We start from the raw sequence: 23,534 nt of genomic DNA, 5'->3' as shown, positions 1-23,534 counted from the left end.
GTTACATGTAGGGCGTAGCCTCCGTAAGACGGAGGCCTCGTGTAGGGTATACTTTTTTCGACGAAATGTCAGATTGTCAATGAGAAATTGTTCTTTGTGATCACGTTATTGTGCACTCATGTCGAGCAGCTTCTCGTATTCGGATAATTAACTCCTGCTCAATGTGTGCTGGTGTTCAGTAATCCATTGGTTTAATGTGTCCCTGTGCTGTGTGTATCTTACATTCGTGGTAGGAATGCAGCCCTTCCTCGGTATTTACTTGGCGCTTGCGAAAAGGTCAGTTATTGTGCTGCGAGTACCCCTGGAAAGCTCTGCTGCAATTATGACCAATACTTTGTTCCTCTGTGTCTAAAATCTTCCTGGAGCCAATCTACATTTTGTGAAAGAAATACTATCTACCTGTAATAATCTGTTAATGACAAAAAACATCATTGCCGCTTCGACTTTTAATCAAAACATTGTAAAACARAACTTTTTTAATATMAAAAATTTTTGAAATTTGAAGCRAAGACCGTAAATTTTCATTACGAATGGTGTATTTTAAAAGGCTACCAATCAAAGATGGGACCATTGAAAATTAATGCTTGATAACAAAGTTGACATTTGATTTTCAACTATTAATTATCGCACTCACCAAGTGAGCCTCTATTACCCCTTAAAATGAATGACGCCAACTTTGAATCAGTTTGGTCCAGCTTTATGCTTTATTTATAACCTTCCAAGTCAAAGTCCAATAAAAATTAGTTCGATGCGACTATCTCGTATAATATATTTACTACAGACAGCTTTTTACTTTTCTACAGTTTTTACTTTTTTACAGTTTTACTTTTTAGGTAATCTTCGTATGGAAACATTTTCGTTTCCTTGTATTAGGAGAAGTTGCCTACAGCCTAAACTTATTTCGGGTGTTTTTTTAGATGATTTGTGTTGTGTTTTCCGATTTTGCAGTTTTTTGGGCGCAAGAAGTTCCTCCTTTCAGTTTGTTACTGAATAGGGCAACCTTGCGCATTTCCTTCGCTGGGATTTTGTAGTTAGCACTTCTTGAACTTTGGAAGTAGTAGCAAAGGTAAATCCTTCCGGTTACAGCATTTGGCTAGTTGTTCTGGAAAATGCTTGTCTGACCATCTGCTACAGATTAAATTTCCTCCGCCGTTCGAGACAGGATGGACGAACTTCTGGACATTCTTGCACTGTGGGATGTATCTTGCCTTGAAGAAGAAAGCGTTGACGTTTCTGGAACTACTGGATTTCGGTGCAGTTTTTTAAATCTCTGAGATGGAGTAGTTTAGCCATATTAGAAACGTTTGAAGAGACATCTACTAATACGGTAGAATGAATTTGCTCAGGGGTGAACCCTATATTTTCTGCATGGATTTATTCAGCTTCTGTGCGAGATTCGAGTTCATTAATGGTGAAGGCGGGTTTTCTGCTCTTTTGAAGAATCTAGGCGAAGGGTTAGCTGTTGATTTAATGGAGAAGATGGATTATTTGCTTGTGATCCCGAGTTTGAGGTGACTCAATCCATTTGTATCTACTCCATTTGTGAATTTTTCTATGATTTAATTTTTATAAGAGTTTATGGAGAGTAGCGTTTGGGTTCTTTCCAGTTCAGTATTAGGAAATAGTGATGAGGACTGATTCGCTTTGTTTTGGGGTTTTGGTTTTCTGGGCATTAGGTTGGGCTGTTGGCCTTAGAAGGGAGAATTTGGAATTTTGTAGACTTTCATGCTTGCTCTTGTTTTCTGATTACTTTGAACCGCTTTCTTTTGGGATTTGGCTTGTGGAAAAAGATCAAAGGTTTCTGAAGTCGTATTTGTTTTAAGGAGGGATTTGTATTTTTCTTATAGTTAGGTGTGATAGTTTCTTTTAGACGAGGATTTTGGGCTTCGAGCTCGAAAAATGATTCGGGAAAGTGTTGCATTAGGGTTTTTGTTACTCGTACATTTGCTTTTTCTTTAAGGTTCCTTACGGTTAACTGACTGAGATTTCCACTTTTGTCACAAAATAAAAGTCTTTTTTTCGAAATAACTTGTTTTTATAGCTTTTATTAGAGGCTTTGTGATTTACATCAATTTAAATTGTTTGGACACTAGTTTTCCCGTTACCTCCATTATTGAGCTGGCCCATATACAGGGTGATTTTGTTAAAATCTTGAAGCGCTTAAATATTTTGAAAACGAGTGATCCTACGAAAAAATGTTTCAAATAAGAAGTGAATATCTGGGAGGGGGAAGTTTATTCGTGTTAGAAAAACAACGCCTACTTCGACTTTGTAGGCTAGGCAGGGGCCAAGTTGAGATTTTCAAATGGTAACCAAAACAAATGTCTTGATAAATTACTATCACTTTTTGACGTACTATTCGAATTCGAATCTCCAGTAAAATGGTGTGGTTACTATTTGAAATTCTCAAGTTGGCCCCTGCCTAGCCTACAAGGTCCAAGTAGGCGTTGCTTTTCTGACATGAATGAACTCCAAACGCCCCCCTCCCAGATATTTTTTTAAACTTTTTATTTGAAACATTTTTCCTCGGACCACTCGTTTCCGCAATATTTAAGGGTTTGAAAATTTAAAAAAACACCCTGTATAATGAAAACGTACTGTCTATCACAATAGATAAACGAAGAAAGGATCCATAAAAATACGTCAGTTTTACTAATAATTTCTTTTACTTACAAAGAATTCCATCCAATAACAATATTCTAAAATTTGCAAAAATGTTCATGTTCAAAACAAGCAATAACTATTATAAGGATCTATGATCTATAACATATTGATTTAATGTACAACCTTAGCTACTGTGTTAATGCGAAACAAATTGTGTGATAAAATTCTAACAGAAAGATCAACTTTTGTAAGGTAAATTACTATTTATAAACTTTTCATTTATTCAGAAATTTAACAGGGCTGATATAATAATTGACAACATGTTTAGAATATTCTATAAAATTCTTCTGTTCATCTTAGCTAAAAAAATAATTAATAATTGTAAGAGCGCATCCTGTAAAGAGTAATAGTAACATGAAGATTGTCAACATATAAGAGGAACATAATCGACGCGATTTAGTTAACAGCATAATTTATAGTAATATGACTTAATATCACTGTTAATATGCGTATGAACTAGAACCCTGTGTAATCAGTTCTAATAATTGCACTAAGTATATGTATTTTTCATCGTATCTAAAAAACTCCATGTTCTAACTGTAAAACTGGAAAATATTGAAAATATTCGGGTTCGGTTTCGGTTAGAGGGACCAGCAATTTAATTGCTCTTAATTGTTATAGGTTAATAAAATCTGAATTAACTTTTTTTTAAATCTGATCAAAGTGCTTTTTACGTTCCTTGAACACGACTGCTAGAAATTTTCTATTTTAATTTGCTAATAAATAATAGCCCAAATTAACATTTGAAATTCATGTGGAATTTTACGCGTGAAATAATATCTATCAATGTATTCACTAAACAGTCTGAGGTGTTTGCTTCTATACATTTTTCGCGTACGTGCACGTAGTACTTTTCAGACTTAATTTTTCATTATTTACTTTGAAGTTTACAAACTAAAATATATAAATACACGTTGCTACATTCGCACTTCGATTTCACGTGCCTAAAAATTACATATTACTTTGCTAATATTTTCATTTTAGAATTTCGTTATCGCTTTAAAGCTAAGATTAAAAAGAAGATTCTAAACCTATAAATATTCAACTATATCACACTTAATACTAATATTCGGACACGAACGACCGAACGAATAGTCTATGTTATGCAGGCTTTTATTTCTTTCGGTCAACAATTTCTGGAAAATCGGCAGAATTTCACGATCCAATAACTCACTTTCAGAGGTTGCATTATACATGGATTTGTCCCGTTTAGGGGGATGAGTACTAGACTTTAATGCCGCCGCCACATTAGGTGTGCTAGTAAAATAGCCCAGCTTCTGACTCTGGATATTTCCTAACATGTTGCAACTGGCAGCTTCGGAAGGATTCGATTTAGCTGGTGATTTTTCACGTTTCTCCCTCTGAGAGCCGTGCCGATTCCTTTCGGATGTTGTGCGATGTATGTGCGGATCATCTGAAAATGAAAATTCAGGAAAAATAAGTATTTTTAATTAAATTGGTGCTAATGGTTCTTGGGATAAGAGCAAAGCTTTTGTAAAAAAATGGAATGCTCACTGTTCGAAAAAGTACTTTGATTATAGATTTGCTACTGATAGTGAATCAATTATCTGAATTTGCATTATTTGAATAAATAGAGACGCCAAATTCGAAAAATAGAGTTTTGCAACCGTCTGAAAATAACTTTTCTAGGGCTGTATGCCAAATGTTAAATATTTGCTATAAATACGTTTCGCAAGATTACGAGCTTTAGAAAACGAAAAGAAATGCTTTTTATATTTATCTTAAACGCACTTGGCTGCATTTTTTTTATTAGAGCTATACGAGWCCCGAGACTGGAATTTTAACATCTTMAWMARAKCATCAACRTTTTTCTGAGTAACATTTTACTACTTTGTAACAGAACCCAGCAACAGAACTGAGTCCAAAGAAAATCGACGAGTTTTCGTRTAAAATTGATCTCTTAATTTTTTGCATAAAAGATTCAGTTTGCCAGAATTTTACAGTAAGATTTTRTCCATGATTCAAAGCTGCAAAAAGTTTTCCAAACAATTTTGYAAAGCTGTKAAGGAGGCGAGTGTTCCAATAAAACGTACCTAATAATTTTTCACAGAAAATAACTGAAGATTGTCAGTATTTTAAGTAAAACTGATGCAATRTTTGCGTRGAAASAATTGCTTAATAAAAAMTTTATTAAAACTGGAATGACCYGAACATTTAACGGAACTTYAAAAWTCTTCAGAKCGGTGAGGGCGGCGAATTTTCCAAATTATTTKTTGTAAACTTTTGCTCTCTGGTCGTTTTTCAAAATAATCTTAATTWCTTTCGGTAAATMAMTGAMTAAAATTATTTGGTTTTTGTGCCAAATTCGCCGCTGAAAAGGTTTTCTAAAGTTCCCTGTAAACCGATGAATGAGGCGAATTTTCTTATTGAAAATGAATTAAAAGCAAAATTAATTTTGTCATTTTGGGCTTAAAAGATCCCGTCAGAAAAGAAGATGTCAGAAAAGAAGAAAATTATCAGAAAATAATGCTTTTTTTGCGTTTTCGGTTAAAAACTTTTAGTTTTGTGATCGGTTTTGGAGAAAACCCTAATGGTTTTCGGGGAAAAAAGGGAGGAATTTATTTTCGTTTTTGTCCCGAATTCGGCGCTCAAAAAAGTTTTTGTAACATTTTTACAAAGCTTTAAATTTATCTTGTAATTTTTTGTCTAAAAAAGACCTCCAGTTCGTCAGTATTTTTAAGTGAGACTCTACAAAATAGAGTGTTTCTCAGCAAAAACTAAAAAACCACATTTTTTTAAACAAACTCTACAGTCTTCAGAGGAATGGAGGTGACGAGATTTGCAAATAATATGTTATAAACTATCGCTTATTCTGTTCGTTTTCTGATAGAAAATTATTTGATTTTTGTATCAAAGTTGACGCTGGAAAAGGATTTCAAAACTTTTTACAAAGCGACGAAGGATTCGAAATTTATTTCATAATTTTCCATAGAAACTACCTTAAGATTGTCAACATTTTTAAGCAAAACTTAAGAAAATTGATCATTTAGAAGAAAGAGTAACTTGGCTAAAACTGGAAAATTCTGAAATTTTGAAGAACTTTTATCAATATTATTAATAAATGACCCTTAAAATAAATCTGAAAACAAATAAAGCAGCCATCAACATTATCCCAGCAACGGAACTGAGTCCAACGAACGAGAGTGGGAGTTTGTGTCACACTTTCAAATTTGGAACACTATTGTATTAAGTCTGTAAGGAATTATAAAAATCGGAACAGTAGCTACATAAAGACTATGGGAAGTTAACTAGATGAATGGAAGATAAGTGGTTGGATTGGACGTGGTGGTACAATTGAATGGCCACTTAGATCACCTGACATAACACCAATCGACTTTTTCTTATGGGGTCATGTTAAGGCTGAAGTTTACAAACAGTAGGTTACCAACATTAGCTCAAAGACATGAAAACACTAATAAGACAAACTTTTCGAAGTATTTCAGTACAAACTTTAGAAAAGGTAAAAAAGTTCGTTTTTGTGTAGAGCTATAATGTGTATGCTATTGAGGCTGAACTGTTTGAACACCTCCTATGAAAAATTATTAGTTAAACACAATTCTGGGCTAGAATACTATATAATACTACATAATAAGAAATAATGGCATAATATGCCAATATTTCTAAGTTAGAATCTTTATTTATTACTGTTTTATTACGTTCTAGTTATTTAGTAATCAAATTTAATGAAATTTTAGGTTTAAATAATTAATAAAGTAGTATTGTAATAGAGGTTAACCTGCGGGTCTCGGGGTCTTCTTGGACTGCTTGTAATAGCGTGGATTATCAAATGCAACATTTTCTGTTTCTTCAAATGTACCCGATACATTTTTTAATGCTCCCACTATCCATTTTTATCAGCATTTGGATATCGGGTAGTATACAAGGTGTCCCTTAAGTTGAGGACATGCAGGGTGCACAGGTGAGGTTTGAAAGGAGACAGAGGGAAGTTTTGATAGCATATATAGGAGATAAAAATAATACGCTTTGTTCGTATAAAAAAAATATTAACACCCCCTTAACTGGTCCAAGCACATTCAGTTTAAACAGCAGCATTCAGTTTCAACATTAACATATATCATTATTTTCAACTAGAGATATAATTTTTTAACTTTAGATACTCAGGAAATGGAGATTTACGCCAAAAAAAACTCTTCATTTATTGCGATAAATTGAACTGTTTTAATAATAGCTTGATTTTTGTATAATCAGTTTAAGGAGCTCAACAATTAACCAAGGGGTTAAAAAATCTTTCCTTTGGTTGTTTTTTTTATTCGTAAAAATTATGTTCACATAATGAATTTTGTGGTAAATTTATGGGCCGGTATCATAGGAAATAATTATACATTACTGTATTTTAAGTTAATTTCTGCAGGGTATTTAAAATTAATTAAACAGAAATCAAATGATCTTTAAAATACGTAGTTCAATTTATCATATATACATAGTTCAAATTGTATAAATAAGTAAGGCATAGCTTTTTGGCTGAAAATCTCTAGTCTCAAGAAATTATATTTGCAGTTAAAAATAATTAAAAAAAATAAAAAAATAAAGATTGGTTGTTTCTGCAGGCCGCTCCTGCTTTTTTTCTTTCTGTGTTCAATATATTTAGGATCCGTTTTGCAAATAAGATTGTAACTCTGTTTAGACAAACATTTGGCCAAAAAATAATTGTAATATACAAAGTTGTACAAAAGTTGGAAATCTAAACGTAAAGTCCAATATCTCCGTTAGGGGGACAAAAAGAAAAACAATTACATGAACAAACTGTGTTTTTTAACCTCTCATGTATGCTCTCGAGGAACGAAGTACGTAACTGAGGCTTTGTATACCCTACTGGCTAATAAGTATCTATTTTTTGGCATTCTCCGGAGATAAACACCATTAAATGGGTAGTAAGGTGCATGGTTAGAGACAAAAAATAAATATTATGCAAAAACTTGTTAGTTTGCTCTGTTCGGTCTTATCTACTAAATTATTTGTCTGTCCAGGGGCTTATTGGTTCAATTTCGTAGTAGAGTTTGATACTGCTAATTTCTGAAAAAAGTTGGCTTTGCTTCAAATTTATTCAAAAACTTGTGAAAAAATTTCTGAATTTGACATTATCTGAAAGCCTGTTAAAAAACCTTATAATATATAAGGTGTTTCATTTAAAAAATGTGACTTAACTTTAAGTGTCTTCATCTGGTAAATTATAAACCGCAGACCGAATAAACCTTCTACAAAAGTTATCTTGATTTGTAAGAAAACCCATTGCAGCATATTAATACAGGGTGGTCTATTAATAAAAACATATGTTTGCTTTACAACGGATTTTTCGGGACATCCTGTGTAAACCACATTGTTTTAATAAATGGACACTGTTAATGCCAATATCGCATAAAAATAGTTTCAAAATTACACTCTAGATTGCCGTAATCTTCCACCGCGTCGGTTGAAACACCTTGTATAAAACGTAGGTTTATCTGATAGAAGCGTTTTTAAAGATTTAGTGATTATTTCTTTGTGAACCACGGTTTACGTCAATTAGCCGAAAAATTACAACATTGTAAATGTCCTCTGCTGCTCAACCCTCACTGGTTTTGAAGATACAGCCGCTTCTCTTATTCGTACATCTGACATACCACCTATATACTAATTAAACTCTGAAGACGGTGGTAAAAATATTTGCTAAACAAAAGCGAAACTATTTGTCACAATCAAAGAAACTTGAAAGAAAAACTCAGCTCAAAATAAATTGATAAAGGGCTGGAAATGAAGCTCCAGCAGAAAGATTTCATCCGCAAAATGTTATCATGCACCTTACCTTCATCTTGTGATATGCTAACTCTACTACTCTTTTGATGCGCCTTTTGGCACCTATGTTGACTCCCTGTGTCCCATAATTCGCTTTTAGCCACCACGTGAGTGCCGCATTCCGGCTTCTTCTTGGGGGTGGTGCGAATGTTACTCTGAACACTCGTTCTTCTGTGGCATATTCCTTCTGGAAAGCAAATTGATAGGCTATGGCATAGGGATTGTGCATGTGTGTGCTGTGTGGTGTTGGCAAGTTTTCCCGAATAGTTTCATGCGTTTTACCGTGTGCGTTTGAGTGTTGCTACAGAGTGTAATTCTTGAATTCCCCATAATAGAGCTAGCGCATATCGTACCTTTTACAACTAAGTCGTCCTCCAAGACACTTTCAACAGCTTTTATGCTGCTTCTTCTCTTTTCTTGGATTTCTATTGAATCTACTGCCCCGACCGTCCTGGACACTCTTCGTTCATGAGTTGGCGTCCTTCGACCCTGCCGCTCCAATGTTGAAATTCTCTTCTTTTCTAGTTGTTCACTCGGGTAAGGCTTGATCTAAATTTGAGTACGTTGGAATTAATAAGATGTAACCATATTGAAAAAATCCTACCTGTGTGTCACATCTTTGAATGTCGATTTTATCAGCAATCGAAACCACCTTACTTGGTTCTTTTACAGTGTTGTAATTGCTATCCAATTTCATTATACTTTCCTTATTAATATTATTTTCTGCCTTAATGGTATCCGTGTTAGTTCTTGACACAGTTCCATTAATTTGCTGTTGGGACTGTTGAATTATTGCTGGTTTGCTTTTGGGATGATTCGTTTGCTGTGATGGCAGCAATTGGTTGTATTGCTCATTCTCGATTCGTTTACTTTTGGGAGAATTTACAACTTTTTTAGGAGATGTTTCGTTAGTTGCTGGAAGTTTTTTCTTTCTGGAAAGATTGTTGTTGATAAAAAAACACTTTTTATCAGTCTGTAGTTTTCTTCCCTGAGTTGCAATGTTTATGTCCAAATATATGAACTATTACAAAAATAGATTCAAGTATACATAGTAAAAACAATCTGGGTTGAGAGCGCTGGTAAAAAAAAATAAAAATATATATTTTATAATTGAAAATGTTCCACCAGCGATGAATTTGGGACTCAGTTAAACAGATAGAGCTCAAGAAGGTCCAATTGTGAAGGTTATTTGTTTATTTTGATTTTAGTAACAATCGTCCCTACGAAATTTTTGTCAAGTTTCTGCTTTTGAAGAGCACTCGGTTTGGTTAATGGTGTAATAATGACTCAATCTTCAACCAGATATGATTATCCAAGCGTTATCAAATGCTTTATTTGTGTTTAAAAATTGGCTGGCAGTTTTTGCTTCAGTAAAATCTGTTCCGTGTATGTTTTTAGTAAGAATCTTGCACCATATAACTTACATCTTTTTTATAAATAGTGACTATATTTTTATCACCACGATTTATTCCCACTACGAAAGGAAACCGTTACAAACACTGTTGGTTTGGTAGCAGTTAAAAATTTGTTTATTCTGGAAAATTTTCTACAAAGCTGATTCAAAATTAACGTCATTTGTTTAATGGGTTTTTTTGGGGCGTTAAAAATGTACTTACATTTTTTATATTAGGCAATATTTTAAAGTATTTCAAAGCTGATTTGACAATTTATTAGGTGAGCAGTTTTGTGATGAATTACGCCATTAGGTGATAAAACTTATGGATTGAATGCGCAATGTATTGAATACGGAATATGGTAGCTTCGGAAAATCAATTGAATAGCTAAATTTTGAAACTCCGACTTCTCTTAATTCAATTTGTTTTTCAATTTTACTTTTCTATTTCGCCAGGCACTTTTGATAATTGACCAATGAAGCAGCAGATACTTAAATTATGTTAATGAAAAAATTATCATTGCATATGCGAGCGAAAACATGATTGCAATATTTCTGTTTCGTTTTTTCCGCATATCTCTGTATCTTTGAGTATAAATAATTTGTTTCATAATTTTTTCTGTACTTTGTACATACACAACACCTTCACAGGAGGGACTTTGAATCAACGTGTATACCATACCAACTTTGGCACAAATTTGCTGAAATATCCCCAAATCAGCAAAATACATTTCTAAGTTAGGACTCGCTACAAATTTTTAAAACCAAAAAAAAGGTCTAAAGTTTTATTCTAATACATCTATTCTTGTCAGGTATACGGAAGAAGAAAAAACAAATAAACCAAAATTTTGAAATATAAATTGTATATGGAAAAGTCGATGAATAAAATATATGAGTGATTTTCAGGTTTTTCTCAAAACCAATAATTTATTTATTAAAAAGAGCAACGTCGTAAAAACTCTTCAAATGTTAATTTATTTTTTATGTGTATATTTGCAGCCCTTTTGAACACAAGAGATTAAAATCTACGAGGAATTAGGTTGTCAGAAGTACATACATATGTGAACAGAAAATGTGTTATTTTCAATTATTTTATTTACTTTTTTTATTAAAAAGAATTAAATTGTTGTTGATTTTTACTTACTTTTGACTATCCGAATGATGCAATGATGCATAGTCTGCTTGTGAACTAAGGCTGCAAAGAGATGTTAGGTCACTTGTCTCAGTGGCACTTGGCATTTCTTTGCGTAAAAGTGGTACCGAAAGGCGATTAGTATCACTTATAGAGTCCTCAGTTTTCTGCTCTAGGATTTCATTTGCTTCATTGCCCAATTGCCTTATCAGCATCTACAATTTGCAAATTAACTCGGGGCTGGTGCGTGAAATAGCTGGCTAGATACCTGCAGTTCACTATCTCTTTCCGACAACGTTTTTCGATATTTTATATTTAATTCCTTCAAGTCCTTCATTTTCGTTTCTATTTCTGATACGCTGGATTCTCGTCTAGTTTTCGACATGGGTCTCAGTGTTGCACGAATTCGCTTGTCTATGCTGCCTCCGGTATCTTTGCGCAGTTCGAGCATTTTCGGAACGAACACAAGGCACAAAGTTATTGTAGTACAAAATATTATAAAAGAACCTGAAACAAATAAACCAAATGCCCAATTTAATATAATTTTGTAATACGAATATACTAACTAATTATCAGAAACATTGCGTCTTGATGGTCAACTAAAGCCAGAGCAACTGCTGCTCCAAGAATGCACATTACTACCACATTGTAAACGGAAAAGCCAACGTATCTGCTGTCGTTTAGAGCTGGAATGGAAACATGTCGAGTTTCCCATGCCAAAAATGCTCCAAATATCTACAACATTCAGCAACATTAGTCTCTTCTAATGCTGGCATCCATCCAATGTTGACTTACCATCAAAAGACCTTTGTATACGTAAATGGAAGAAATGAATATAGTCATTTTCGAAGATGTGCAGTACTCGTTTTCCGGTATAATAATTTCATCTTCATTTGACGGATGAAGCTAAAATGGGATTTAGTAACTAAGTTCTGGTATTGTTTCTAAGTGTCTCATTAAGCGCAACAAAAAAAATAATTTTTAAAGAAAAAGTTACTATTAAAACAGGGTGAAGCTCGTCAAGCTCTGTTAAAACTCGGCTAATCCAAACTTCGATTTTTTAACTGAAACAGCTTGTATTTACAGAATTTAACTGTTCTTTGATTGAAAGTTAAGGTCCTTTTTAACAAGCAAATTTATTGCTTGTTTTGTTCTTTGCGAAGTAATTGGATATTCCAAATGAACTTTTAATATTTACTTCTGTAAAACTGGGGTAATCTTCAAGTTCATCCTCATAGACGAAAAGAAGGAATATTGGCTCTTTTACATAAAATGATTGCTTTTTTATTGAAATGAGGTAATAAAATTTTAACCATTTAATCTCTAAATTAGATTTTTTGAACTAGAAAAAATAACATACGGCTATTTCTACGGACTCACTCACTGTTGATTAAACGTGCTTTTGATTTAAAAAATACAATCTAATAGACCAATTTGAATCCAAAAAACCCAAGTTTTACATGATGTTTATATTTCATACGATTTTCCCCATTTTTCAATTAGCAGCGTAAGCAAAAATCGGGCATCAACTTTCCGTTTCGTCCAGTTTTACTTACATATGGCTCGCCGCGTTTGGTGTCACGATAGAAAGGATCAGCAAATTGCCATGTAGCCATTATAACAACATCGATACATAATAAAACTCCAACCACCATAAAAAGCTGGTAATCTTTAATCACTTTCTTATTGAGTTTTACATCGGTGAATATTGAGTGAACTCTCCAAGTTTTACTAAACATTGATCCAAATGCCAGTGAAAACCCGGCCATTAGAGTGCAAGCCCGAGCTGTGCATATGTAAGGGAATACCTCTAAAAATCCAAAAGAAATGTCAGTAATCTCGAGGGATACAAACAAAATATCTAAAATAACTATATGTAAACGACGACTAAATAATCAATGCATAAATTGCTATAAAGATTATAGTAAGGAAGACGAAAACTTAAAGTCTTGTTATTCGAAGTGGTTACAAACCTCGTTTTAACTAAATGTATAAAAAAACCAAAAAAGGTGGTATCCAATTAAAATGATTAACTTGCATTGAATTACATTAAATACGCGGACGGAATACTTATAAATTCCTAAATAATTTAAATTCGTACTACTTACCAATACTTGAAAGACCCGAATCTAAGCCCAAAAAGATGATGCTCGTATACGTTATCATACATCCAACTATAATTAAGTTATTCAGCTGAGGGCTGGACATTTTAATATATCTGAAAACCAATGAAATATTTTTTGTTGCTTGTTTTTATAGATTAAAATTTAATTTAATCTGGGCTAATACATCGTGTAATATCTACCTCTGATTTCTGTATTTGATGTTGAACGCTAAGAAAAATGCAGCTATGAATATTCCTAAAATTGCCAAAGTCGCTAAAATGGCATAAGCTGTCTTGTTTACTCTGGTATGCTCAATAATCAGAACTGTCCTATCTTTCGGTGGATATCTACAAATGAGTGAAATCAATAGCAAAGTAATTTAAATATAATTAAATAATTCGGGTTGTTTTAATTACAAAATCGTGGTTTTCCTTTGTATATTTATTTATATTACTGTTTCATGAAATTATTTTCGAAAGGCTTSATGTGGTTGATAAATTGGTTYGCATTCACATAYTTTTAATTTGTTATAAATAAAATRMAGCCAAAATAATGCATGRAGAAYATTTCAGRAGTAAATATGGAAAAGTTAARAMMAGTTTTKTTTKTTGGATMTASATATTKGATGWWKATCAAGTCAATTKTTTTTTTCTGCAGATAAYAKTACAACAAAYTTTTGRAAACATTTTMTTAACATACAATTTTATTCAAAAATGMTTTATTTTGARCCTGTTTTATTAGTTTCATTGACGTYTAAAGAAAATGGAACTAACAYTGATTTTCAWTATRGCTAAACAACAAATARCACTATTAGTCACGTTCSTGGTRTATTTAAAAGAGAAAKAAGTTACAGACTTTTCGAACGAYRCGCCAGTTTAATTTAAAAAATSTAGAGCGTTTRTTTCATAACGTAAATTGTTTTGAGCTAATATGTTTAGAAAAAGCACTAAYTATACCACTAAATTKTTTACATTCKCGCGTAGACTTTTCAGCTATTCAGATTTTTGCCACTGTTTTCTTATAATTATTCATAAATAAATGGGTTTTTGAGATAGGAAGAAAATATGTCCATAACGTAAATTAWACTTTATTTTTYTACAGAAARTGCAGCAGCMWARAAGCCCATATAGAAKGGTAAAAWAAATATAAATAAAAATAYATCAGCGTTTTATTTGAACAATWTAAAAACAAGCGAATYGTAATTACCATCTCAACATTTATATAATGTTAGTATTATTTAATATTCTTGTCGGCCTACGAGATGAAACTTACATGGCTTCAGATGTATAAAATAATATATCATCATTTATGACTTTTTACTGTTGTCGGTCCGTAAWTTGCCTGCATTTAAACCGTTTTCTCAAWTTWTTTTAATTATATTTAATTAAATTTTCTAAGCCGTTATTAGACAGTGAAAACATATAATTTATGACTTTTTACTGTTGTCGGTCCGTAAATTGTCTGCATTTAAACCGTTTTCTCAAATTATTTTATTATATTTAATTACATTTTCTAAGCCGTTTATTAGACAGTGAGAARAAAAATRGACAAMTACGCAATTACRTATCTACCTAATATAATTTGAACTTACTTCCCAGTCCATTTAAGAGGATCTCCTAGAGTAAGATCTAGATGTTGTATGGCAGCACTGTATTCTCCTACTTTTACGTCTGTTCCATTTTGGATCTGTTTAAGCAAGATGCTGGCTTTCCGTTCATTGTCATAAAATCGTACTGGGCCTGTGACTCCTAACATGAATAAATGTTTTAGATCAATCGTATTTTATCAAACTTTTTTGTATTATTATTAGGGAATATATACCATTATAAGTACTATATTAGTATATTAGTGTATAGCTAGTTTCAAAAACTAGCTGCGTTTGAGATTGATTCTGCTGAAGAAGGCTGTCTAATAAATAAGAACATAAATAATAAAGAACGTTGGCTAATATGTCTTACGAAAAGGCTGCTTACATCGAAATGTAGTACTAACAAGCAAATAACCCACACTTTTTCGTTTCGAAAACAAGTTTCAAGATTATATAATCTTTAAAAAACAGCAACCAATCCTGAAGACAACAATGATATCATTATAATCGTCGAATTTACATTATTATTGTCCTTAAAAAATTATCAAAAGTGAAACAGTATATTCCGTCTAGATTGAGTAAAAGGAATGATTAAGGCCGGTATGTTTAGTCGATCTCTTACGATGCGCCGGCCTCCCGACGTTCGCTGGAGGTAATTTTGGTTGCAAAGTCGATCGGTTGGCATCTGACGCAAGCGCACTTCAATATTGTTGGGCGATGCGGTGGGAATTTGTCGGATATGGTTGTAGGCACCTCCGAACAATCGCCAAAGCTATTTTGTGAACGAGTTCTTAACTTGTTGTGTTGTTTATACTATTTTTGTTTTAAATATATAGATAACGATTTCGATGTATTGTATAGTGTTAATCGGGATAATTCGGACTTGGAATTAGATTTAAACATACCACAAAAGTACTTAACGAAAACCTCAACAAGCGTGATATGCAATTCAAATAATAATTGTATTAATTTCAGGTACCTTAGAGAAATTTACTGTAATCGATTTTCCAAAACGCTTTCGTTTCGCAAAGGAAATTGTGCAAAATGTTTTGTGGCAATTAATCAATCACCATTGGTGCCTTCCTGTTCTTTTGATAATAGTTATTTTTAATGAATTTTATTGTCAGTCCAAAAAAAATTCAAGCTTGTATGTATTGTAACGGAAATGGCCTGGGGTACTGACGTTTGGAATGGGGGATCGAAATTCATGGTATTTCAGTAAATGGGAGCCCCATTTGGGCCCCATTTACTGTCAAATATGACACTGACAAGCGGGAAGTTTCGCACCTGTTCTGGAGATTTCTAGAACTATCTGGAATACCTGAAGACAACTATATAAGCGACGACGAGAACCAGACAGGGGGAGTGAAGTGACAGCCGCGCCTGAGTGCAGAAGAGGTTAAACTCCGGGAGTCGGAAGAGCGAGTTTTCCGCCTGTTACTGTTATTGTTTGTGAAGTTGACGGTAATTTTGAAGTTAGTTTGTTCCTGTTCCGTAGTTAAAGTTGTACCGAGTGGAATAAAAGTTGGAAGCAGAAGAAAGAGTTAATACTCGGCCAACCACGGTACAGTATGTTATATAAGGTTTTGTCTCAACGTTAATAACAGCGGCTTCCACCGCTAATATGTCTTTTCCTCTGCCTATGACGGCGTTCCAGCGCCGCCTTTCAAATTAACTTGACTCATGAGCTAACTAAAAAGGAAGCAGTGCCGAAGTTTTATAGGAAAATTTACAATCTCACCGCAAAAGGGGTCGGCGGGGGCCACCAGAATAGCGATATTGCGCATGCTTATTCTATGCAAGAATCGTCGGTGATCCCATCAAACGAAGAACAACTTTGCATCAAAAACCCGTCGCTTTCGCGTCGACGGCGGCACGCTCGGCTATCCGCCAAAACAATCTCCCGCAAAGTGCCGAAGATCGACTAAACATACCGACAAACTTGTCGAGTAAGATCATTTTAAAATCGTTCGACACCTACCTATTGTGCCAAATTGCGATTTAAAATTATTGGAGAAATGAATTTTGTCCAAATTTTTCCAAATTAAAAACACTGGCTGGATAAGTTTTTTTAAGAAATATACTATAGAAAAGTTATCTTTTTATTCCACTTGCACGTAGGTTGTTTGCAACATACAACAGAAGACTTATGTGATTTACTTTACTGTTTTAGGAATTATGCAATAGGACTTAATACTAATTTAATACATAAACTGGAATTAATTCGGTAATTAATCGACAAGTACAGTTAGTAGACTAAACAGTAGTTAGCATTTAAAAGTGACAAACCGTATGACAGACGCGTGTGTTTTATGCACCCTGTTCCATGAACAAAAAGTACTTCTAATTTTTAAAGTGTGCGTAATAATGAATAATGCTTAATAATTAATGTTGAGTAATGTTTAATAATGAATAATTTGCAAATATGTTTGTATGTTTATTTAAATAAAGTTTCGGTAAATTGTGGAAATGTTTTGTAAATATGGTATAAAATTACTCACAAGATTTATCGGCATTCTGCGTTTAATTACTTAGTGAGTGTCAAATTTTGAATATATTAAGATGTCCTTATATATATAAAATAAATTAATAGTAAATATAGACTTTAACACCCTGTGTGTAAGCCTAATAAAGAACATATGACAGGATAATGGCATGCATCAGTTCTGTAAATAAAATTTTTGTAAAAATATATTTTTTTGTTATCTAGAAATAATTTGAATAACTTTTTTGTTCATCTATTTAAAGATCATTTAAATTTAATACTAGCAGCTATCTATTTTTATATAAACAGTATATAACGTTGCCACTTAAGGAAACCCAAAATTGTTATTTACAAGAATATTTTAGAACCCCATAAAATAGTAGCAAATTTATAATTAATGAGGTTCAATTTGTAGTTCCGGTTTTGATGGATAAAGCTTTACCTTCTTTATTGAGTTTGTTTCTCAAAAAACAGCATGAAAAAAACAATAAGCTAATATTTGGAAGCATAAAGCCATGTCTAATTTAAGATTAAATTTTATTGTTCTTATGTGTATTGACATTCATATTTCGCAAACTGCAAGTACTATTTTGTTTAAAAAAATTATTAGCGTTTTTATTATTCGGCTTCTACCAAAAGTACAACAAAAAATTTAAAAAATTGTATCTCCGAAAAGTTTGAGATCTAGCAGAACAAATTCATTTAATATTTCCACAAAATTTTAATTTAATTAAATTAATTAAAATTTAAACAAATCAGATAGTCAGATAATAATTAAGCAACTCAGAAATAAATAAAAATTGGCCCTTTTACAACAAAATTAAGGTGATTTAAAAATTAACGCGTGTTAAAGGGTTTTAGTTTGTATGCAACAACTGAGATATTCAAATGAGAAAGTTTAATCTACCTCCGTTCTCCTTATAAATTAAACAGCCTAAAATCTCTTTGTAGCTGTAATTATAAGAGTTTCATATGTGCCTACCTTCAAAACTGGTATTTCGCAATGCATCCAAGAATAGTTTTTCCCACACCGGATCTCTGTAACGAAATGCATTCACATTGGAATAGCGATCGGATTGAGCGCTTTTGATGTTGTTTGCTACATGTTCGATAGCCAAAGCTACCGCCCATATGCCATCGTAGGTGTAGCCGTGAAAACGGGAAAATTCCCCATTTCTCCTGGAATGGTATTCGTCTTCATATTCTTTTGCGGTCTGTAAGACAGAAAAATTATTGTAAAATCGACAATATTTTTCATAAAAATTGGGGCTAATGATGAAGCTTGAGACGAACGTGAATTCGAAAGGTTGATCATCTATGAAATGGAACAAGAAATTTGAATAACGCAAATGTTAAGTAATAAACCCAGTTAATTTCGTTTATTAAAATAGGGTTTTCGCTATCGGTCAAAATTCTTTCCCAACCTGCGGATTGAACCTAGATAGTTAATTTAAGACTTGATTGAGAGAGAGATGATATTATAAATTTAATATTATTAAGAGACCAGGAAGCGTATAAGTCATTTTGAAATCATACTCAACTTTCAACCATCAAAAGTTCAAGTCAAAACACAACTTTAAAACTGGAAAAACTAATCCAAAGTTAAGGGGCGGGATAAAATAAGCGTCGAAGAACAACAAGACAAGCATTTTGTTCGGTATTAAATATGTAAAATATATCTTTCAGCCAAAAACAGTTCTAGCAAAAAGAAATGCTTTGGAAACTGAGGAACATACTTTGTCTGGAGAATAGAAAAAGTTGTAGAAGTTAGCCGGAAAGCATACATATTTTATATTCGGCTTCACATTATTAACAATCTATTTAATAAGGAAGGTCATTAAGTGTCACACTAGCATATAAATAGAAACTACTAAAAATCTGAGTTATTCGAGTTTTGGTTGAACGTGATAAACAACTTTGGAAACTTCATAGTTTCAATATACCACCTCCATTGTTATTTCCGATCAGTCGAAAACAGGCAAAAATTTAATTAAACCTGTGCTGAAGAACTATTTTATAATGTTTTACAGAGCTGCTTTACAGAGCCATTAGCCAATCATGGAAGGAGTGGTGCTAATAGCGAATGTTAATTTTGTAGTTTGTCAATTTCCAAATGATGTTCCATTATTCAGTTCAAGTTAATCATGTATTACTATGTAAATTAAGGCAAGGCACATTTTTAAAAGGAACAGCAACCAAATACTAAAAGTCCTGACAAGCCTAGAAGCTGTAACTTACAATTCCTGCTATTGTAATCTCCCCACTTGTGCTCAAAGGCAATAGATCGGTTAATATGGTTTGCTCTAATGAGGTTTCTATTTCCTCCAACGTGCAATTTACGTCCGGTTCTAACTTTTTCCACCAATTAGTACTGTAAGTGCCCATTATGAGCCATTGATATTTTCGTCCATACATCTCCAAATGGTAGGCTTCACAAAAGATATGTTTTGCCCATTTTTCATTGAAATTGCCTTAAAATCATTTCGCTACGTTTTATTTTTCTGACTGCTTTCAAAATTCTCTTTCATACTCCTTACCTAATATAATGCGCGTATCTTTTTCTCTTAGTTTCATGAGCGCTGATGTTACTTCATTTGTAAAGCTTTGTGTTTCTACCAACTGATAACCCAGAATGTCTAATTCAGCTACCAGCCTAAAAAGAAGAATTAGTGCATTCTAAACGAAACCAAAAGTAAACTACTATAAACATTTCAACCATGTTGGTGCCTGTATAATGAGATCAAGCCTACCTGTTATGGGCCAGAGAATATCTGGGCTCATTTTGATAGATAGTTCCTACTCTAGTCCAATTGAATTCCTTTAAAAGGGAGAGTCGTGGTGAATTGAATGCATTTTCTGAAGGCACTACCCTGAAGAAATTCGGAAAATTCTCCTTGGTGAACATTGGATGAGTATCAGCATAGGAGAGCTACAAATTAAATGAGACAATATTTCGAATTTTAATGGCAGGATTGTTTTTGTGAGGTATCTGCATCATGGGTGAAACTTCAATGTACCGAGGCTGTAAACGTGTTCTATCTTGTGTTTGCCACAAAATATCTGCAACCGCTCACGTTTTAGTTATCAATTAGCCACTGTGCAAGTAATTTTCGGTATTTTAAACGTATTCACGCGTTAATTGTAAAAAATCTGGGCGTATTATAGGCATGAAAGCAGTCTGAGTGCTTTGGAACATTATTATTTATAGTTTAGTCAACATTAGTCGGCTATTTTGCAGACGATACAAAGTAGATATAAACCAAATTTTTTAATTGAGTTTTTATTTAGAGAAACAAATTTTGTCGAAAGAAAAACAAGATAACTTTGTTTCGATTTTGTCCCAAATCCAAAGGTTCGCGTTTTGTTGTTCGATCGAAGTTGCAAAAGGTTCCAGAAAACATTTTACAAAGCTGTTCAGGAGCCGAGTATTCCAGTAAATGTTATTATAAGAAAAGGGGGATAATTTTCTTTTCGTTTTTGTCCCGAATTCGACTCCGAAAAACATTGTAAAATGTCTACAAAGCTATAAATATATCAAGTAATATTTCACGTAAAATACATGTCAGAATCGTCAGTGTTTTTAAGTAAAAGTCTACAAAATTGAACTAGAATAGTTTTTGAGTCAAAACTATAAAATAATTTTTTTTAACAAACTACAGTCTACACAGGAATGGAGATGACGAGAATTCCAAATAATAAACTATCCCTTATTCTGTTTGCTTTTTGATAGAAAATTAGTTAATTTTTGTACCACATTTGACGTTGGAAAAGGATTTCAAAACTTTTTGCAAAGCGACGAAAGATTCGAAATTTACTTAATAATTTTTCACGGAAAATACCTTAAGATTGTCAGCATTTTTAAGTGAAACTAGATTACTGTTTTTGGTTGTCTGAAGAAAGTAGTAAAATGTTACTCAGAAAAATGTTGATTACTTTTTTTATAGATGTGAAAAATCCAGTCTCGGGTCTCGTCAAGCTTTAATAAATGGCATATTAAACTTAAACTGCTTAACCGATGAGTTATAACTCGTTAACTCAGAGAGTGGCAACAAGTCAATAACGCAACTCAACACAATGTTACCCAGGCCTACGATGTGGACAAAATTTAATGCAAATTAAATAAATCGGTCAAAAATTAAAATAAAAACAATTTTATTTTGAAATGTGCACCATTAGGAAACTTCTCCAATGAAGTTTTGCAGTTAAATTGTACTTTATTCTTGACGCTTTTTCACTTACTATAATTAATGGCGTTTACCCTGAACCATTCTGTCTAAAAGGTAAGACGATAAGGCATATATGCGATTTATTTTTAGGTAGGATTGTGTCATTCAAAATAACAGATTGTTTGCTTCTAACTGTGATTTTAACCGAGTATTCGGAAATGATTCTCGGAATCTTCACGCGATGATTCTATATGACAAATTGCTGACCTGAAAAGTTTTGAACTTTATGAAGGCGTTAAAAATAATTTTTATGAAATATTTTCTTCGCCTCTTCGCCGATTGTTTTCAACTTTTGTATACTTTCTACAAATGATATTCAGTAAAATGAAGTTTTACCATTGAAAAAACCGGTTTAACAAAGGTTACAAACTCTTAAAAGCGAGTGAAAATAAAACCATTTCCTATTCCTGCCGAAATTCTAAGGCATTGCTAAATTGTTCATAGATGTGATACATATTTTTCTCTTTTTGAACTAATCTTGTATATGTACCTGTGTAAGATGCCAATGCTTAGAAGCTTTTGCTATGGGATCAGTCACATGTGTACAAGCAGCGCCAAACAGCATCAGCTTATGAGGTCCACTATGCATCATGTCGAAAAATGCCTTTACACCTACTGCAGCATTGCACTGGAATTAAAAATCGAAAATACTATATTTGATTGAATATTCCAATAAGCAAAACTTTTGCAAATTTAACATTCTGAAAATAAAATAGCAATAAATCGGGCAGATCTAAATCAGGGAACATGCCACGATTGCTTGTGACATGCGATAGTTGAATCTAAACTGGTTCCTTTTTGGAAAGACCCATGTTTGCCTTCCACAAAGTTTTTGCTGTATTTTACGTAAGTTTACACAATTCTTTAAGATTTTGTGCTTTATTATTTTGCTTTTAATTGATTTCCGATGTAAGTCGTTGTATTAATCTTTGGAGATCTTCGTCACACAAGATAGGGAGGACAGAAGGGGGACTTTTTATGTCGCACAATCCGCCGCAACTGTCTTCCCGAACTTGTCTAACGTAATGCTTGAGCATGTAAGCATTATAAATTATCTTCTAACTGAAGTGCTTGCAAACTTGCAATGTCTTTGATAGAGTATAATAAGTATTAATTTTCTTAAAACTAACTGAAAAAAAACAGGGGATAAACTAATTCGCTCATAAACAAGACACTCAAGTGGCACATGCAGAACAAGTTTTGGAAAACCATTAACTTACTGTTGCACTTTTGAGCTGAACTCAATGGCAAAAACTAAATTGACAAATTTTAATAGGATGCAACACCTTACCATGGTATCGTTCCACCACATGTGAAGTCGATGGTTTCTAAGAACTCGTGAGTGTTCGTTAACATGGTCCAGAGCCAGTTTAACGCTGGGCATAACTCCTCGTCCTATAAAATGTTCTAAAACTGAACTAAACTGTAAGGTAAACCCTAATCAAAAAATTAGAATGGCAAAGAAGTGCACTGAAACTTGTATTATACATTGTGCGTAGAACCAGATCGACATAACATTCAATGTGTTTCATAGTAACGTGCAAATATTTTAGAGATATTAATCTTCAGAATGGCAAATTCGAAATTTACTCAATCAACAAAAATCGCAATTTTTGAATGGCCAAAATTGTGATTTTTTTGGTTTGACTTAAGAAACTGAATTCCGGTGGTTAACTAGAAGTTACGTGATGAAATTCCCTTTTAGTTAATATCTTTGACCAAAGCAACATTAACAGCTCTTACTGTTACGTATGTATCACATATTTTATTTCTAACAGGCATTGCTTCCATCAAAGCCATAAACACAATTTTCCATTTGGCAATTCTTTACTTTTCCCATTCACTACTTGTGAAGATTACATTTCAAAATTCCCCAAAGAAATTGATTTTCACTCCTATTGAAAAAAGTGTTTTTGCGAGTTTAATTCCAACAGAATTGAAGACCTTTCGTACCTCTTTTAATTTAGAATAGCTTTTTTGTCAGTTTCTTGTATCATTAATAGCATTTGATATTATGACGATTTTACTTTTTAGATTACACATATTTGTCATGAACTGTTATGAAGAATGCCGCAAATGTCTAATACGAAGTTGTAATATACGGGTGAAAATTTTTCAAAATTGGCT

The 23,534-nt window shown here is 33.0% G+C and overlaps 1 protein-coding gene across 2 annotated transcripts; it reads right to left on the bottom strand.

The window, feature by feature from the left end:
* Nucleotides 1–2,861: 2,861 nt before the first annotated feature.
* On the bottom strand, nucleotides 2,862–22,830 carry LOC109542139 (gamma-aminobutyric acid type B receptor subunit 2). Of its 2 annotated transcripts, XM_048663413.1 has the most exons (18): nucleotides 22,699–22,830; nucleotides 21,898–22,035; nucleotides 19,932–20,110; nucleotides 19,719–19,834; nucleotides 19,420–19,652; nucleotides 18,164–18,395; nucleotides 14,700–14,856; nucleotides 13,309–13,455; nucleotides 13,112–13,221; nucleotides 12,560–12,813; nucleotides 11,799–11,909; nucleotides 11,570–11,738; nucleotides 11,272–11,510; nucleotides 11,016–11,218; nucleotides 9,083–9,410; nucleotides 8,832–9,027; nucleotides 8,489–8,665; nucleotides 2,862–4,078 (listed from the first exon to the last, which is right to left on the bottom strand). In XM_048663413.1, the coding sequence occupies exons 1-18, from the start codon at nucleotides 22,789–22,791 to the stop codon at nucleotides 3,696–3,698; spliced, it is 3,465 nt and encodes a 1,154-aa protein (XP_048519370.1). In that variant the 5' UTR covers nucleotides 22,792–22,830; the 3' UTR covers nucleotides 2,862–3,695. The 2 variants fall into 2 exon arrangements, with proteins under 2 accessions (XP_048519370.1, XP_048519368.1); XM_048663411.1 differs by lacking the exon at nucleotides 8,489–8,665 and having other exon boundaries at nucleotides 22,699–22,798.
* Nucleotides 22,831–23,534: the final 704 nt, after the last annotated feature.

Source organism: Dendroctonus ponderosae, unplaced genomic scaffold (assembly GCF_020466585.1).
Source record: "Dendroctonus ponderosae isolate FM_Combo_2020 unplaced genomic scaffold, Dpon_F_20191213v2 Dpon_F_20191213_19, whole genome shotgun sequence".
Classification (NCBI taxonomy): domain Eukaryota; kingdom Metazoa; phylum Arthropoda; class Insecta; order Coleoptera; family Curculionidae; genus Dendroctonus; species Dendroctonus ponderosae.
The sequence above is the reverse complement of the archived record's forward strand: the minus strand, read 5'-3'. Positions and strand labels throughout refer to the sequence as shown.

Bases quoted from the DNA above. Each gene is read 5' to 3' on its own strand.
- LOC109542139 (XM_048663413.1), bottom strand. From the start codon at position 22,791: ATGCCCAGCGTTAAACTGGCTCTGGACCATGTTAACGAACACTCACGA. The intron at 14,857-18,163 runs GTAGGCACATAT...TATTCATGTTAG, and splicing joins GCGAAATACCAGTTTTGAAG to GAGTCACAGGCCCAGTACGA. The intron at 13,456-14,699 runs GTAAGTTCAAAT...ACTCATTTGTAG, and splicing joins CCTCTTAAATGGACTGGGAA to ATATCCACCGAAAGATAGGA.